The 18,772-nt window shown below is 53.8% G+C and overlaps 1 protein-coding gene across 1 annotated transcript in view; it reads left to right on the plus strand.

Annotated features, from left to right (window-relative positions):
- Positions 1–804: 804 nt before the first annotated feature.
- Positions 805–18,772, plus strand: part of ENG (endoglin) — a 56,461-nt gene continuing 38,493 nt past the window's right edge. Inside the window, exons 1-3 of the mRNA XM_039506444.1 lie at positions 805–1,165; positions 1,658–2,122; positions 18,487–18,638. Coding sequence (XP_039362378.1) covers positions 2,065–2,122; positions 18,487–18,638 — 210 coding nt within the window. The 5' untranslated portion in view covers positions 805–1,165; positions 1,658–2,064. The remainder of the gene's footprint in view (positions 1,166–1,657; positions 2,123–18,486; positions 18,639–18,772) is intronic.

Below are 18,772 nucleotides of genomic sequence, written 5' to 3' on the forward strand. Positions count from 1 at the left end.
TCAACCCTTCCATGGCGCTATCCACCCTTTCATGTAGACGGGGTTCCTTTAGCCTCTTATGCTGGGACTTACTGGAGTTGGGGGCTAGGGTCCACTGGGGAGGTGGGGGGTCTCTGCTTCGGGTGGGATTCGTTGCCTTGCCAAAGCCTCCCAGCCCAGGGGACCTATCCTTGGGGCTCACCCAGAGCCTTCCAGTGGGTAGTTACAAACATTCTTCTCCTTTGGTACATTCTAACAGCTGGGGGGGAAAACAACACATTTTTGGAAGGATCTGCTGGGATGGCCTGATAGGGGGATGAAGCCCACCAGAAATGGAGATTCCCTCCCCCAGCTACTATGGAACCTTGGCTTCCGAGGTCATGAAGTCCCATTGTTATATCAACAATAGCTCTTCAGCAACGTTCTTAGTGAGCATTTAACAAGTCCCTCTTGCTCTCACAAATGGCCATGGGACTAAGACCCTGCTCAGGCATCAATTATAGCCTGTTACAACGTGCTTGTCCCCTGACCTGGGTGCAAGGCAGTTCCATGCTGTACCCTAGCTAGGACCTCAGCTGTATTCCCTAGCCAGACTAAAGCCTTGGCCGTGTCCAGGGACAGACAGACCACAGCTAAGAGCCCATCGGCACTGTAACTGGGTCCCCTGCCTCGGCTGCTGCTGTAGCATGGAGCAGCCCTTTGACGTCTTCAGCACCACGCAGGGAGTGGTGCCGTCGGCCGTACGCCAGCGAGGACACGTCGTCCTCTTGAGGGGTTAGCTAGGCTGCTAACCTAGAGAAACGTTCCTTCTAGTGCTGCTACTGATTTGCCTGAGAAGCTTCCGCTCCCCCTGGTAGCTCCTTGAGCTAGCCAGGCTCGGAGGGTGTCCTTGGAGAGGTTGCAGTGGCCATGTTCTCCTCGCAAGACACTGTGCCTCATATTGTTGAGCTTGGGGCATGTGAACTCCCCGTTTGGCCTCTCAGGCAGCCCGTCAAACTCCCGTCGGACCCCCTGAAATGACACGGGGAGCCCCCGCAGAAAGATGCTTTGGCCATCTCTGTCCCCTTCCATCCAGAGCATTCTAGAGTCACCACCCCTGAGAGGCGGGCAGAGATGAGCAGCCCCATGCGATGGGGAAAACCAAGGCACAGAGCAGTGACGTGACCTGCCCAAGGTTATCCAGCAGGTCAGTGGCAGAGCTGGGAATAGAATCCCAGGCCTGGGTACTAACCATTAGACCACACTCCCTCTCGGGAATCCTAAAGGAAGGATTTAGTGGCTGGGACTTGAGAACAGGGCGGTGTCCACACCCATGCTGCAGCTGCACTGGGCCATGCTCACAAACCCAGCTATCTGTCTCCAGGCAGAATCTGGCCAGGAAGCCAGAAATCACTCCCCGGCGTGGCCATGCCAGGGGAGAGGCTCAGTTACCGGGTTGGCTGAGGGCAGGAGAAAAGGAAATGCAGACCCACACGGAGGCCAGGAAGCGGAGCCACTTCCAGGAGCTCCAGATGTGCTGGGAGCCCCATCTCCGCTGCACTCCTCCCTGCAGAGAGAACCGAAAGTGCAAGGCGCCCTCCCTTGCTCTCCTTCTGCCTTGAGCCACAGCTCTCAGAGCGTGACCTCCAGCAGAGGCTCCAGGCCTCTGAAAACGGCATTTCCTCTCTTCATTTGGCAGGCGATCGCTTGGCAGACCCTCCTCTAAAGGGAGTTAATTTCCTGCCGTGCTGCGTCATCAGGGCTGGATTGAGTCAGTGCTGCCCATTCAGGCACTGTGAGTCCGACCCAGCACATCCACTCTGCGGAGCAGCCCGGGCGCAGCAAGCGGCAGCCGCCTTGCCAGCCCACGACGACCGGTGCCGGTTCTGCTGCTGCTGCCACTTCTCCATCGCCGAGAGCTCGGAAACTCCCCAAGGCTGGAGTGGAGACGCTTCCCCTCCCTCCGTCTTTTTCGCCTCAGTCCTGTAGCGAAACAGTGCAGCCCATCGGGGGTTCCTGGTGCGAGGCCCCTGCCTCTGGACACAGGCTAAGAAGAGCCGGGAGGCTGAGAAGAGAGGCAGAGCGGGGAGTCGGCATTCCCACCCCATGGAGGCCGGGCTGTTCCTAGCAGCACTGCTGCTCTCTTGCACACCAATACGCACAAGTGAGTGACTCCTTCTTGCCTGCGCTCTGGGCGGGCGGCTCTGGGTGCGGGGTGGTTGGCTGATCAGGTTGGGTTCATTCTGTATTCTCCTGCTCCGCCCCATCCTTCTCGCTGCTGGATCTTTACACTAGCCCTGAATCCAGCTGAGCCAAGCACCAAGTTTTCATGCTGCACTTTCACAGGCACTGGTGGGCTAGACGCCAGGCCGTGCGCCGCTCTGTCCCCAGCGAACACAGCCAGAGCCCTGCTCTTGCACCGGGAACTCGCAGCCGGTGGGATCTCCACAAGCATCTCCATTGCCCCTCGCAGGCTCTGCGAAAAGCCGACGGTGAGAGCGAAACCCGGCTTTGCTTTCACTTTTCCCCGCAGCCCGGGGACCCCACATCGCTGGCTGACTCTTACCCGCTCTCCGGTTAGCGCCAGCTCAGCCAGGCACTCCCTTGGTCAGCCCGGGAAAGCTCACCCAGCACCTCCTCTGCTGTCCCTAGGCCTGGGCTTTCCGCACTGCGCTCCCTGTGGCCAAGCGGAGAGTGACTTATTTGTGAAGTATCCCGGCGGGCGGGTGCGCACAGACTGCAGCCTGAGGTCTCTAGCCTGCTGCTGTCAGAGCCAGATCCTGCAAAGCGCTGAGTGCTTCCTGTAGTGCCCTCAGCACCATTGGCTTTAGTGGGCGCCCAGGCACTCTGCAGCTCACAGGATCGGGCTCCCTGGACCTCATCCAAAACTCGCTGAAATCAATGAGAGCCCGTCGGGCGACGTCAATGGAAGTTGGATCGGGCCCATAGTTAGCAAGTAAGAAAGCAAATTACAGAAAAAGAGCTAAAGGAGGGAAGGAAAACCTGTCCCCTGGGCCTGGGACGGGGGTGGTTTGAGGCTTCCCAGTGACTCACCAGATAAATCTCAGTTCTCAGATACAATATGGGACCAGAATGCAAACGCTGTGCAAGGCCAGTTGAACAGCTGCTAGGGGTCTCCTGGGCTATGCAAGGCAACAAACTGCTGAGGGCCCCTCTCCCATTCCAGTGTTGGGCTGGGGGTGATTGACATGAGCACTTAGTGCTGGGAGATGCAGGGGGCCGGAGCCTGAGCTGGTGTGAATCAGCACATGCCCCAGTGGGACTGCTTGGGAGGGAGGCTGATCCGGCCCGTTGTGTTTGGTGTAAACCATCTTTTGATTACTCAGTCAAATCAAACTCGGGCGGCTGCAGCCAGAATGCTGAGAGCTGGAGGTTTGCAGAGGAAATAGCTCGAAAGGGTTGCTGGGATTAGGAAAGAGAAAACTCGAAACAAATGTTAGAAAAGTGCAAACCCCAGTTTTATGTGTCTCGCTTTGGGTTGTAAAGCTCCCAGGCAGCGCAGGGACGGGAGAGGGAAAAGGGAAAATGAAAATAACGTACGAGCCTTTGAAAACGGAGATTGTAAAGAAATTGGGAATTTGGCCAAATTCCCCGGATTGGGGTAAATCCTCTCTCCACAGTAACTACCCCTGGAGAAGTGAGATGCTTGGGAAATTCCCCAGCTGCATTTCTTCACTCTCATAAAATCTTGCAAGTGTTGAGGCCAAAGAGTAAAGCAACAGTAGGAGGGGAAAGTACAATTCAGGCTGAGCAAGGATTTGAAAGGGACGAACGTTGTGAGCGGATTAACAGAAACACACACCAAAGAAACTAAACGAGCCAAGGGGAGAGAGCCAGAGCTGTTAGCTCCCTTGAAGGCAGCTAAACTGATTAGGGGTTTGGAACGGGTCCCTGTGAAGAGAGATTAAAGAGGCTAGGACCTTTCAGCTTGGAAAAGAGGAGACAAAGGGGGGATATGATAGAGGTATATAAAATCATGAGTGATGTGGAGAAAGTAGATAAGGAAAAGTTATTTACTTATTCCCATAATACAAGAACTAGGGGTCACCAAATGAAATTAATAGGCAGCAGGTTTAAAACAAATAAAAGGAAGTTCTTCTTCATGCAGCGCACAGTCAACTTGTGGAACTCCTTAGCTGAGGAGGTTGTGAAGGCTAGGACTGTAACAATGTTTAAAAGAGAACTGGATAAATTCATGGAGGTTAAGCCCATAAATGGCTATTAGCCAGGATGGGTAAGGAATGGTGTCCCAAGCCTCTGTTTGTCAGAAGGTGGAGATGGATGGCAGGAGAGAGATCACTTAGGTTCACTCCCTCTGGGGCACCTGGCATTGGCCACTGTCGGTAGACAGGACACTGGGCTAGATGGACCTTTGGTCTGACCCAGTACGGTCGTTCTTATGAAGAATGAGACTGGAAGGGCAGATAGCAGAGATGGAACTGTGGCTTTGCTGAAGGGTCGGACTATGTGGATATCTAGCAAGGCACGGGATAGCTTTGTAGTAGGGACGTGCTGTGAAAATCATCACTGATTCCACGCTGGTTTGTAACACTCTGTGATCTCGTGCACACAGCCAGGCCAGCACCGTGCTATACCCCAACCCCACAACACGGCAGGCTTGGCCGTGGAGATCGGTTCTAAACCAAGATCAAGTTTCCAGGGGGATCGTGGGTGTGGAGATAACATGGTCATGACGTTCCAGGGTGCAATCCAGACCAGTGAGGGGCTGCATCACCCCCACCCTGCTCCCTGGGGTGCCTCAGTGCTTTGCTGCTGTAGCTCCCAACCTGGGCTCCTCACGTCCTGCGTGTCTGTGCATAGCCACAGCCCTGGTCCAGCAGCTGTGTGACCCCAGCAGCCTGTCAGCAGCGCATCAGCCACACTCTGGCTTCCAGCAGCCTTGATTACTCCCTGCAGGGTGACCCCAACACACACCCAGTCCCGAATCATCTCCCCAGGGGGTGTGTTCTGCACTGTCTAGCCCCCTCCCGGCCAGTCCAGATGTATTAGGTCCCGTGCCCCTCTAAGGAGATCAGTACATGACAGCTTGCTGCCTTCAGTGGAGTCACCCACGCAGGTCACACAACACTGGATTAGGTTTGTTTACAGAATCAAAGAAGTTTACTGAAGTCCAAGGAGCTAAGTGTTAAGTGAGTGCGAGTATAAGGCATTAAAGTCAGAAATGCTTACAAGAGAAATAAAGCTCAAAGCACTTCCTAGTACTAAATGTAACAAACCAGACGAGGGTCAAGGTGAAATTCTTACCAGGGCTTTCCAGAAGCATTTTTGACCGAACTCTCAGGTCAGGATCTGCTCCCAAAGCCCAACGTCTCTTGTCTTAGAGAGAGGTGGGTAGGGAGGGAGACCCAGGGGTGTTTAGCCTCTCGCTTTTGTGGTCCTGTCACCCTTTGAAAAGTGTTTTCCTGAGCATGCCCCCTAGTTAAAGTGCTTTCCAGCTGGGAGCAAGGAGACAGGGTGTCTGGTGGAGGAAAGAGGTGTTGTGCTGTTTCTTTTCACCTGTGGATTCTGAAATGCAGATTTTCTATGTCCTCTTTCTCCCCCTCTCACTGTCTGAAGACTCTGTTTCCAGCTTATATGCAAACTGAGGTAAATACACATCCCTTTGTTTAAGCCAGGCCTCTTGAGCAGTTCCACCTAGTCAGGGCTATGCAGGTTTGAACATGTGCCTTCAACGTCACACAGGGGGATGCCAGAACTTTACACATAAGGTTGCTATGTACATTGTTGAGATTATTGACCAGTTAGTTGCTAGTTTTCGAATTATACCTCCCAAGGCATATTTTGTACAAAGACTATTCCGGTCATGTGTAGGGTGTGGATACAGGCTGCGTTCAGAAATCATGCATCAAGACCCAAGAAACATCAGAGTGGCTTAAAAATCGCAAACTATTAGAAAATGTGTAAAATGTCTCGGGCAGGGGGATTTGCCTTTTGTTTCTGAGCTTTCAGGCTGCATTTGAGTCCCATTTTCAAGCTTTTCTGTGCAACCAATCTTTTAAAAAATTACACTGAGATTTTCACCTAATCACATGACTCCAGAAGCTGGAGCTTTAAGAAGCCAAACCAAATATCCCAGGACTTGTTTTAAAACCATAAGCTTTGGCAGCACTGTAACGAGCAGGGCTGGGAGAGCAGTGTGGAATCTCAGGACCTGGGGAGCACACTCATCTGCAGAACAGCAATCATGGTAGTATGGTAACAGAGCAGCTCCCAGAGAACGGGAGAAGCTGTGGCCTGAGATCATGAGTCACTGAGGGAAGGTGCGTCCCTAGTGCTTGTGTGATCCCTGCAGGTGGGGAAGGACTGTGCTAATCACGGCACTGAGCTCAACAGAGTGAGGGGACCTAGTTAAAGTGACTTCTCCTGGAGAACTACTGTGTGGCTGGATAATCTGGTTCAAATGGGACTGGACTGTGGCTAGGCAGCCTCATTGCGCCAAGTCTATCCCTGGTGGCACCCTACGACTTCTCTTGGCTTACAGCCGGGGGGAATTTGGCTCCGTATAACCCCAGAGGATCCTCATCCTCTTTGGTGGCACCCTGAGGATGGTCCCTTTCCCCACTACCATCGATGTTCTACATGGCAGCTGCTGTCCTCCCAGTGGGCTCCCTTTGGGTCAGTGCTGAATGACAGGTGGGGATGGCTCAGCGGCTGCTGGCTCTGAGCTGCTATTGGTTTAGCCGCAGGCCAGTGTGTGTTTCCCATTGCTCCCGGAAAGCATGAGGAGTCTGACACCAACCCCTCTGAGTGACAGAATCCCCCGGGGATGAGAAGCTCTTTCGCTGTATGCAGGCAGAGGTGAGCTGGGCATTGCTAAGCGTGGCACTGCCCAGCCACAGCCCAGGAAGGAGACCAGCTGAGCATTCCCTGCTTACCGCGGGGGGGCAGGGGGGGTCACACTGGATGATCCAATGTCCTCCCCTGCCCTTCTAATGTACGAACTGGCTAGGAGCTGCCACATGCCGTGTGACAGGTGGTGCAATCCTGTGCAATGTCTTTGGGGCCTGTATTATATTAAGTTTGTATATCACTGCGGGCTAAGGATTGTACTTAACTCCTGTGGGGCGGGCTACCCCAACTTCTCCAGCAACCACAAACAGTGGGAGATGACGATGGCAAATCACACGGGTTGTAATATCTCCAGGGAGCATAGACTGATTCCAGCTGGACTGTCCAGAGTCCATCCGACAAAGCAAGGCTGTTTGAATAAAAAGCTGGGTTCGCACAGGCTCAGGCCTTCTTTCTGATCCAGCAAACAGACAGGACCTTCTGTCCAAGGGCCCCAACCCTTGCAGAAGAGTTGGAAAGACTTTGGCTTGCTAGGGCCCTCTAAGGCTGCGGGTGACCTCAGGTCAGCTGTTAGCTCATGTATAGGAACTTTGGGTTTTTTACATGTTTTCTCTGTACTGCTTTTACCTTAAGAATAAAGGTCCTGGGCTGGCTTAGAAAGAGCTGGGTGGTAACTTGGAACTGCGGGCAAGGCATTGCTCAGAGCCCTTGGACAGAACGCAAAGTGCAGGCAGCCTGGCTTGCTGGGGACGTCACAGTGTAAGGCCCGGACGGAGCTGTGCAGCCTTAAAACACTGGTCAGGAGGGTGAGAGATGCAGGTCTCTGCCCTAGAGAGGTGATGGCTGGGGAGCCAGAAACCTTAAGTGGGTGCCCTTGAGGGACCGTGGCGGGGGATACTGGCGCAGTTACCCTGAACCGGTGACACTAAGTAGAGCTGCGAAATGAAAATCTGCCTCCCCCCCTTACTCTATTTTTCACTCCCAAAGTAGAAAATTGGTTTAAAACGTGAAAAACCCTAGTTATGGAAAAACTCAGAGGCCTCCCAGACAAGTAGGGGAAAAGCTACACTCCCCAGCTGCCATCCAGCCGTTTCTGTAGCCCCTTGTGCTGTGCTCCTGCCGTCTGGCCCGAGCTCAGCAGTGTTGGACTGCGTGAGTGCTTAGCAGAGAGACCGGTCAGAGCTCCCCTGCGGGTGTCGGTGGTGCAGTAGGTGTCATCCTTCCCTTGGCCAGCACCACGATTGTGTCCTAGGAGACAGCACTCAGGAACCTGTAGCCCCTGACACCTCTTGCTGATCACGTCACTTCCCAGATTGACTTCCAGGCTGGGTTTTAATGTTCTGCCTTCCTAACACTCCAGCTGCATTTTCCGTCAAAAAAGGCATTTTTCGCTTTGTGCCCTAAACTGTAGCCGAGCGTTGGTGCCTGCTGTGAAGCAGCTTCCACGTCCCACCCCAGAAGGGGCCGTGTTTCAGGGACTGTTGGGGTGAGCCCTGTGTATTGTTTGCTTATGAGTTGGTAAAGTGGTCTGGGATGAAAGGCGCTATGTGACTGGCTGATCGGGATCCAGTGCCTGAGTCCCTTCAGCATGGCCATGCCTCCCCTTTTAGCCAGACCTCCCTTCCCGAAACCCCACCCCTGCCTTCACCCGTCCTATGAGCGCATCCCACCCACCACTGTCTGCGCACTCTGCTATGAATTGGCATCCCATTGTGTTGCGGGTCATTTACTGGCATTGTTTTCTAGCTCACAGAAAGGATCTGAATCATATAATTGTGTCCCGGTGTGCTGATCTCATCCAGCTATTACTGTATCCGTCAGCACCAGCAACATCAAAAAGCGAGCTGTGTAACGTTCGTGCTGCCTTTAGTGGAATTAGGGGGTTTGTCCTAGGGGTCCTCATATGCCTGGGTTTACCTGGCTCTGCCTGGCGTGGCAGCTGGGGTAGATTACGCTGCCCTTGTGTCATCCTGCAGGCTAGGATGACAACACAGGACTAGGAGCCTGGTCAGTATGAGCCACAGTGAATCACCAGATTCCTGTTGATGGCCACGGGACAAAGGCTTGGCAGCAGATCCTGCCTCCCAGGCCTCACTTCTCTCACATGCAGGGCCAGGAGAAAGGTGTCTGCGACAGTGATCAGCCATGTTGTAGTTCTGAGCTAGCGCTGGATTTCCAGCAGCAAGAATCTGCGTTGTCTCCCTTAAATCCCAGGCCTGTAAAGAGGCTCTGTAACCCCGAGGCATCTCGGCGATGTCCCCGAGGCACCTCGGCGATGTCTGTAGAGGGCGGAACAGACAAGCAGAAATGATGCAGAAAGGCTCAAAAAGAAAAGAGGTTATTCCCTTTGCTTAGTCCCGGAAACAGGCTGGTTTCCCCTCACCTAGGGAGGATAGGTTCTCTAGCCAAGACGGGAGAGGGAAATGGTCCGAGACGGCTTTCACCTACTCTATTGACCTGTGGATTTCCATCGCTGCAGTATGCGGTGCCTGCGGTTAGTTAACCTAGTAAAATACCTTCCTGGGTTGATGAGTTAACACACAGCCTGAGCTGCAGATTTCCTGGGGGGGTCCGTCCTGGAGCTGCCAGAGATGGCAGGTAGGTCTGTGTGATCCATTGGTTACAGCAAAGAGCCCTGGATTCTCATGCTAATCCCACAGAGCCACTGCATGACCTCCGATGAGTTCACTTCACCTCCTCAGGAAGACGGAGCGGTAACAAATCAGCTCTGAAAAGCAGAAGGACCCAAGCGACTCTGGCTAACTAAATCATGGGGAGTGAAGGGTGCTAAGTCAGTGTAAAAAGACTTTAAATGAATGTCTTCCCTGAGTTACTAACAGCCCCATCAAAGCTAAGAGTTCTGAATCCCCTTGGCTTTTCACCAGTCGTTCACTCGCTGTGTTTTTCTCAGAATTGATGACAACAGCTGTTAGTGTCACTGCAGAATTGACAAACCTGTATATCCTCCCAGGATCAGGGCTCCCGGCCTTAGGTTTAGCCTTACAAAATGCCTGTTGGGCTGACCAGTCGCAGACAGTGCCTAAGACATGGAAGAGAAAGCACCTGATTCAGAAACAAGTAAATATTAAATGCAAATGGACTCCCAGTGATCCCACTGAGCAAACTGGTAAAGTTCCCAACCCTTAAAAGGCCAGAAATAGCAACCAACTCCAGAATCTTCCCCCGTGTCAGCCCAGACCAGGTGCGATTCACACTAGGTCTGAGTGAGTGGCGGCAGGGCTCTGTGTGTGTATTTAGTTTTTAAATGATTTAGTGCTGGTGAAAGCCCTAGAGGCTGATGCTCTGGGCTCTTCCCCAGGAAAGGTCCTGCCATGGCAGTAGCAGAGGAGCCTTCTCCCCCATCTCCACCCCCCCGTCGGGCACTGCCTTGTAATGGTGAGCTGGAGAGAGGAGAGTTAACGTTCCACGGCCCAGGCAATCTTTGCCTCTCTGCTGAGACAGCCAGCCAGGGACCAGTTAGTACCAACAATGGGGTTGGGTTTTGGGCCATGGCTCCTGGACTGAGACCCACCAGCTCGTTCCATGTGTGCCAAGCCAAGATGCTTTTCATGGCCGCGATGGTTAGTCCCCACTTGAAACCATCAAGCTAGAGGTGAAAGGCACCAAATCCCATTATCAATCCCTGGATCTGTTGAGTTCTCCCTGGACTGTGGGTCATACACTGTGTCTGTAGGGGAGTTCTTTCCCACCCCATCTATGCATATGATTTCCTCCATGCCACTGCACCCCAGGGTCAGTGCCATTGTTCTGCACTTGTTTGGTTAGCGTCTCCTTGATCTGCTTATAGAAAACAGGACTTACCCCACCCCACCCCCTCCAAGCCCATGCTCTGGGCAGACAGGGTGACGCGTCAGGGCCCTCCCAGCTCCCTGGTCTCGTCTGTGCTGGGATGGAGGGGGGAGGGGAGGGAAGGCGTTTGAACAAGATTTTTTTTCCTGGAGTACAAAAATAAAGGCTCTCTTATCTGATCGCCCCGGGGCCCTGCAGGCTGGGCCCAGCTGAGCTGCGTTATCTGATCATTACATAATGCTGGAGCCAGGCTGCTTTCCCCCCTGACGAATACCAGCCGGGCCTGGCAGGGAGGTGAGGAGCCAATCGTGTTTATGCAGAGCGGGCATGGGGAGCTGCCGAGCCTGAGTGTAACGCTGCCAGCCCGGAGCCCTCCGCAGGGAGAAGCCCTTACGCCTTGCTTGCGGGATGCTGAATCCTGTTCTGGCAGCGCCTGCACGAGATGAGGTTTTCCCTTCTCGGCATCTGCACCCCATGAGAGGGTGGAACAGTGGAGAGAAAGATGGACGCTGGGCTCCTATGATCTGGGGGCAGGGGAGGAGTTCAGCAGGAGCACTGTGCTGAAGGCCCCTTGATTAACGGGTTGGCGCCTAGCGGGGCGGGTGTTGGCCAGGGCAGAGACAGTGCTATGAACTGGGGACATGCGGATGTACCCAGCCAAGGGAGCAGGAGGAGCGTTAGGTGGGACAGGGGTGTTTGATGTGTCAGGGCATTAGGTGATGGGGGCTTCTGATAGCATATCGCGGGGGTGGGGAGCACCAGTGGGGGTTGGGTGATACATGGAACGGAAGGGGGCAGTGAGTGGGGTGGGGGTCCCCTGTTGGAGCCGAAGGGAGGGTTAAGTGACGTGGGGCTGATGGATCGTAGGGGGAAGGTGTTTCACGGGACAGCGCCAGTTAATGCTAATGCGTTGCTGGGCGCAGGAGCGCAGCGTGATGTAGCAGTGGGGGCGGGGTGCTGAGTGACATGGGGAATTGGATGGAATGGTTTGTGTGCTGGGCAATGCTTTGATGAGTGGGGGGCTAGGAGCCGATGGGGCTGAGGGTGAGAGGTCTCCCCTCTGGCTCTGCCGGCCTAGGACGCTGACTGGCTGGCTCCTCCCAGCCGGCGTGGTGCAACTGTCACTCTGTAGGTGGAAGGCTTCACACCCAGGCCAGAGGCTTGGGTAATCTCCCTCTGCCATATGTGACGGTGCCATTCTCCTTGGAAACCGTCCCCAGCAGCTCCCGGTCGCCGCGGAGATCTAATCTTTCCCCTTTGCTAGTTCCTCAGTGCGAGGCGGAATCGGGGCCGTAACGCTAGACACGGATCGGGCCTGTCTAGTGTTCTGAGCAGCCGCAGGAGCCTGGTGTCTAGTCCTGGCTGAATTACCCTAGCCTGGCTGCTTGGGGTAGGGCTGGAGGGGAAGAGTGACGCTGCCTGTGGAGCCCAGATAAGCCTCTGTTTATCTTCCTCCTGATGCTGCTGACTGCATGGCTGGTCTAGCTGGTGTGTCGAGGAAGTGCAGGACAATAGGTGGGTAGTGGACGCAGCGTCCTGGACGAGGCCTGGTCTGTGACCCTAGTACAAGGGCGGCTTTGGAATTTGCTTTCTCCTTGTTTGACTTCTCTTCTCCCCAGCCCCCATCTTTCCAGCTGTCACTCTGTGTGAATCACAGCTGCGGTCGCATCTTCTGCAGACTGGGTGCAGGAAACTGGGCTGTGACGCTGACCGAGTCCATTAGCAGGGCTTGAAAAATCTTTACGAGAGGAAGATTTCCTCGGCGCGTGCGTGTGCTGTTGTGTTGCGGGGTGGCAGGGGCGAAGCCACCACTTTCGGCAGCACGTAGGCTGTCGTTTCAAAGCGTGTGCCTGGTCACGCGTGGATTTACCTAGGATATTTCCTAGTTCTAATGCTCATGAAGCAAACTGTCCGAAGGAGAACAGAGCGTAAAGGGACACAGGACTAGGTGTCCGAGTCTAAAGACAGACAGCTCTGCTCCTCTGCCAGCTCTGCCCAACAGCAGAGTGAAATTAACAAGCCGCTCGTCCATTTTCACTGCTGCTATTCAGACCCTGTGAGCAAGCCAGGAAAGGATCCTAAGGCCAGAAGGGACCATCATGATTATCTCATCTGAGCTCCTGGCCACAACACAGACCACAGAGCAGCAATACTCAGACTGTGGCTCGCAAGCCACAAGCGGTTGTTGAATGTGTCTCCTGCGGCTCTTTGCAGCACATGGTATTAAAACGCTGTGGGATTTACTTATTAACCAATCTAAGTTATTAACCAATCAGGATCCTTTTACTATGTTATTAACCAATTAAGTTATCAACTTACACTGTTATAAACTTATTTGCTGTGAGAATTATATATATACACACACACACACAGGCACATACTGATGTGTTTATATATATAAACATTTTCCTATCCTACTGTAAATATGACTAGTACTGTAGTAAATGAAACAGTGAACTCACACGCCGGGGGCTCTTTTGGGTACTGTTGGTCGCTAATTTGGCTCCTGAACCCCTGAGGTCTGAGTATCACTGCCATGGAGTGTTACCCAGTAGATCCCATCGGTGTCCTGTTTCTGTTGATTTGGGGGAGCTCTGAGCAGAAGCTGGGGTAGGTGCCAGCGCTGAGGACCACTCAGAAAATCAAAGGCTGGGGGAAGGGCAGAGCAGTGGGGACCCAGCTTGGCCTTGCAGCTTCAGGGAAGGGGGGTGAGCTAATGGGGGAAGCTGTGAAGTGCTGTCACAGGGCTCACTACTATTACTAACCCTGTGAGGGACTGGACCGCACGAGCAGGGGCCTCTGGCCGGCACAGTAGCCTGAGTGTTGCTCGCTGAATGCATGGCACTGAGCCCAACTCTCCTCCTCTCCCCCGTCCCCCAGCCTGACTGTGTCTGGCATGGGACAAGCTACACACAGCCGTGTCCCAGCCTGGGGCCTTGGGGAAGTGGCTGAGATGGAAGTTGGCTTTAGTGGGATCTGAGTGTGCAAATCCCTCAGTGGCTTTGCAGGTGTCAGCCTAAGCCAGAGCTTCCCAATACACGTCCCTCCTACTGCGGCCAGTACAGGATCCCTGGGGGGCTGGGGCTGGGAGGCCCCTGGGTTCAGCAGCTCCCTGCACTGTTCCAACCTAAGTGCTTCAGGCCCCTGAGTGGATGCTCGAGGCTCCGTCCCTGGGCTTAGGGCTGCTCTAGGTGGGATCTCAGTGGTTAGAGCCAAGGACTCTAAGACCAGTCCCGGGATGGGGGGGTGGGGGGGGAGCAGCAGGCCAGGCCCAGAGCCCCCCGCCCCACAGGAGCTGCAACCTGGGCTCCCCTCCCCAGCCCAGCCCAGCCCAGCCCAGCCAGGGAGCTGCCAAGAGCCCCTATCCTGCAAGCCAGAGAATGGCAGCCTGAGCCAAAGGCTCCTGTCCCTCCATCCCCAGGAGCAGCAGCCTGAAGCCCCCCAGCAGGAAGTTAAGGGCTAGGAGTGGCCCCAGCAGCCCTTAGCGGATGGCAGGGAGCAGCCAGGTCCCCCTCCCTGGCCAGGGCAAGCAGCAGGGGTCAGCACCCCAACCTCGGTCCCCACCCAGCCTAGGACAGAGCTGAGTCTCGGAGCAGCCGGAGTTTCCCGGGTGCCAGCCAGGGAGGAGCACGGCCGGGCCTATGTTCCTGCCGCCCATTCCCTGCTGCAGGCTTGAATTCTGGGAAACGGGACACTGCTGTTCTTTCTGTGTGTTCATGAGATATGCAAATGAAGGGCTTGTCATTTGCATAAGACCAGCACCCTGACCTTGCGGCTTCCCTGCGCCTTCCCCGTTCTCCTGCTCGCCATCCTCCTTTCATTCAGCAGGGCTGACACATGTGTGTAAATTTCCATTCCCATTCCTTGGGCCTTCCATTTCCTGTCACTCACTGGAGCTGTAGATAGCATCGTCCAGTCATCCACCCTTCTCCTCCTTCAACGTCAGGGCGTCTGGACAATCCGGGCCTAGCATCCGGCCCAGCCCCGCTGCCTCCAGACGCCTCTGCTTGCATGCAGTTGTCTGGAGCCACTGGTGAGCGTCAGTCCCCAGAGGGAAGTGATGGAAATCCTTTCAGTGGCTGGCCATCTCCAAAGAAAACATTACCCTGAGGGCGCAGCCAGGCCTAGCTGTTGGACCCCGATTCACCCCCCTGCTTCAGACTCAGGAGGTTTGGCAAAGGATATTGAGCTCCCTTTAAGGAAGGGCTCACGGTGTGTCGCAGTTCACCACCATCACCCTAGTGAAGCCTTTGTTACATGAGGATGCTGTTGTAAAACGTCTGTAGGCGCCTAAGGCTTCACAGCTGTTGCAGTGCTGAATGCCAGGGCCACTAGGAACTTAACAGAAGCAGCAGGGACATCAGATCTTGCGCTGATAGTCCAGGCCTGTGTGCCAAAGTAGAATCTCCATGAGCTGTTAGCTGTATAGGGCCTCTGACACACAAATGAACAATTCTGATCCCTCTGGTGAGATCCATCTGTCTTTCTGCCTGTCTCGCTCTCTCTCTCTCTCATACACACGCAAACACTTTAATTAGTATATTTTCTTCCTTTGCCTTGTCTTCATTGACTGCCTGTAGGAAAAGGGTCTCACCACCATAACACTGACAGCTCCTGTCCCTCCATGCCTGGGCCATTCACACAGGCGGACAGAGAGTTGTCAACCCACCTGTCATTCTCGACGTTCTGTATCCACGGAGCCTGTTCTCTCCCTATATGCACCTCATCTCCTTGATATCACTGAGAACCTCAGGATGCAGAAAGGGGAAACCAGCCAACCCCTACTACAATTCCCTGCCCTGCCTTCATCCAGAGCAAGGCGGCCAATGCCTGCCCTTCAGCAGCAGCAAGTGCTCGGTCATAAAGCGTCACGAGCTGGGGACTTGTTCCTGCGGGATATGGAACCAAATACCCCTAGGTCATTGCTGTTCTGAATCCAGCTCAGGTTGCCTAGTGGTCTGTGTGAGATGAGGTGTCTTGCCATGTCCTCACCCATTTCTCTGAGTCTCAGCTCTAGCAGGATGAAATTTTTCCAAGGTCAGGGCAAAATGGCCACCAAAAAAATATATATTTTATTTATATTTATTTTCCTCGATGTTGTTGTGTTTTTATTTTCCTGTGGTTTGGCCAGTTCTAGTCTCAGCTTCTGCCAAACAGAGCCGGGGGGAGGGGGGGGCATATTCTGACAGCCCGTACTCACCGAGTAGCAACTTTTGGCGTCAGAAGTCCCATTGCCTTCAATGGGACAATTCCCCAGTCAGATGCATTGCAGTCAGCGGGAGTAAGATCTGCTTGCAGGATCAGGTCTCTAACTTGCCTCGTACAAGACGGATTCCACATGCATTCCAGTAACTTAGATGTTCTGTTTTGGTTTTTTGAATGGCACATTGTTATTGTTCCCTCAATAAAATGTTGCGTGCCCCGGTTTTCAGATGACTTAAATAACAGCTTCTGATCTTTCCGATTTCCTCTTGCCGTGCTGCAGACCGGGGGGTGTACGTGGCATGGGGGTGGGGGGGGGGACTTCTTGTGCTTAATTGTTTGTGAAAGGTATAGCATGATTTTGTCAAGTGTTTGGTTGCAGCAGGGACATAGCATTTTCCATACCGGATCAGAGCTTTATTAAGTTCAATCTCCTGTCTTGGGCAGCGGCCAATATGTGACACTTCAGAGGAATTTTTTAAAAGACCCTACATCGAGCACTTGGCCTGTTGCGAAATGCGGTGTGTTTAGGTGGGAGGACGCAGGGCTTGGATTCCTGACCTCGTGGGAACTGACCGCTCATATCCTGAAGCATGAGCTCTGATCCCCCACAGTGGGTGTGCGATTCACGTATTTCTCTCTGCTCTGGCGTGCTGAGAGCTCACGATTGATTCAGGGTCAGTTTTGTATGGATGGGGCTGAAAATTTCACTTTGAATAAGATTCAGGATTTCAACCCCTGAAGCATGGGGGTGTTTAAAGGTGGAAGATTTGTGGCTGAGTAGGCAGTGATATGTGCTATTTGCAGATCTGGGAAAGGCGCGTCTAGGCCCACCCAAAACTAAATCCCCCCCACCATAGCTAAGGGGGAAGAACCGCTAATCCCAGGCCACAAGTGGGTGTGTAGGGCAACAAATTTAAAAATAGGAGCAGGAGTGAGGTCAGAGATTGAAAATCAGGGAACCAGAGGGGGATCTGAGCAGAGAGCCCAGGACAGCACCCAGTGTCCCTCAAAGGCAGCTAAGGTGTCAGTGGACACTGCTCAGAGGAACTAAGCATAGATATGGGCTCTATAGCATAATGAATAGCGCATTGGTCTTCTAGCTTAGTAACAGATGAAGTCATTCAAAGGTTGTGGGTTTGAGTCCCACCAGAGTCATATTTTGGGGGTCAGACTAAATGACCCTTGTGCTCTCTTCTAACCCTATGGGTCTAGGATAAGGCATTGGGCTGGGACTCAGGAGACCTGAGCTTTGTTCCGGACTCTGCCACAGACCTTCTGGGTAACCTTGGGCAAGTCACTTCATCTCTGTTTCCCCTACCACCCTTGTCTATTTGGATTGTAAATTCTTCAGAGCACGGCCCATCTCTTGTTATATGCTTGTACAGTGCCTAGCACGATAGAGCCCACATTGGATTGGGCCCTCTAGGTGCTACAGTAATACAAAGTACAGCAGCACGTGTGGCTTATGAGATTATTTGGAGAGCCCTACATTATGCTGGTGGAACCCACTATTCGGTGTATTATCCAGCCCTGCTCTGTGGCTGGCTTACAGTGGATAGGACCGCACTGCAGGCACCAGATAACAGAGTTACTCCTTCAGCTCAGGTAGTGGCGATTCACATGTTTAGTGCTGGGGATCCAGGGTTCAGTGCCCAGGGGTGACCTGTGATGTCTGTTGTTACCCAGGCACAGGGAAAAAGGAGGGAGTGTAGCTTTGATTTTGACTTTCCCCTCTATCAGCATAGTTCTAGTGGCTGAATGATTTTGCTGCTGCTTTTCCCTGGAGCTAGTCTCAGAGTTGGCCCTGACAGACCCTGATGGAAGTCAGTGGAGCTCCACCATGGATGGAGACTGGCTTGAAAATACGCGGTGAAGGTCGTAGTTAGAGACAAAAAAGCCCTCCCTGATCCAGTCCATACAGCTGCAAAGACGGGCTGCGTTCTCCAGGGAGAGGGTGTGTTCATGGTAAGCTGGTGCTTCCCCCACCTCTTAGCCAAAGCGCTAGGAAGAATCCTGTTGGGTTACCTTGTTTAAAGAGCAGCTACAGCTGATGGAGGAAATGTCCTTTTCAGTAACCTAGGAACGGTTCGAGATATTCCGTCCGTCTGTCCTGCCTTGCTTCCTTCCTCTAGAGCCGCCCCTTCAGGGCTAAGTGTTGTGCCTTGACCTTATACACCCTTGGAAACTGGAGCTGAAAGCGCCCCCCCCCCCCGAACCCCTAGCCCGTATCCCCCGGCAGCATCTAATAACTGACAGATGTGCTTCCCCAGTGCATCCCAACCCCCTGTGCTCAGACACATTCTGCCCACAAGTCTCTTCTCAGCTCCTGCGGCACCTCCTTCCTATACAACCCGGAGCCCCTTCTTGCTGTCCTGGGCAGGAGACGGGCTCCCAGGCACCTCTTGTTCCAATAAGGACAATGCACCTTCTCCCCTCCCACCACCCAGGCTCCTTAGCTAATGCCTCAGTTGCCCTTTGATCTGTATCCTCTCCTGGGCTCCCTCCTGCATCCCTGACCCCTTCTCTTCCCTGGCCACTCTGTGCTCCTGCTCCCCTCCTGATGTGCCAGGCCCTTCTCTCTTCTCCCATCCTCCTGTGCTCCTTGCCCCCGGAGCCCCCCTTCTCACTGCAGCCGTTCTGTCCTGCAGCGAGATGACTGACAGTGAGTTGCTTCCCCTCTAGGTCCCACGAGCGGCGATGTTTGCACCCTTCAGCAGACCACGAAGGACAAGGTGTCTTACATGACAGGCAAGACTGCGCGCGGCTGCGTGAGCCGCAGCACCGTGGGGGAACTCCAGGAGGTCCACGTTCTCCAAGTGAAAGTAAAGACCGAGGTCAGTGACTGGGGGGCTTGGAGGGTGGGGGAGAGACGCAGTGACACAATCTCTGCTCCTTGTCAGCAGACAGACCAGGTGCTTTCACTGCCTGGGAGTATGGCTTCATAGGCAGAGTTAGGGGTGGGGGGGCA

Source organism: Mauremys reevesii, linkage group 19 (assembly GCF_016161935.1).
Source record: "Mauremys reevesii isolate NIE-2019 linkage group 19, ASM1616193v1, whole genome shotgun sequence".
Classification (NCBI taxonomy): Eukaryota; Metazoa; Chordata; order Testudines; family Geoemydidae; genus Mauremys; species Mauremys reevesii.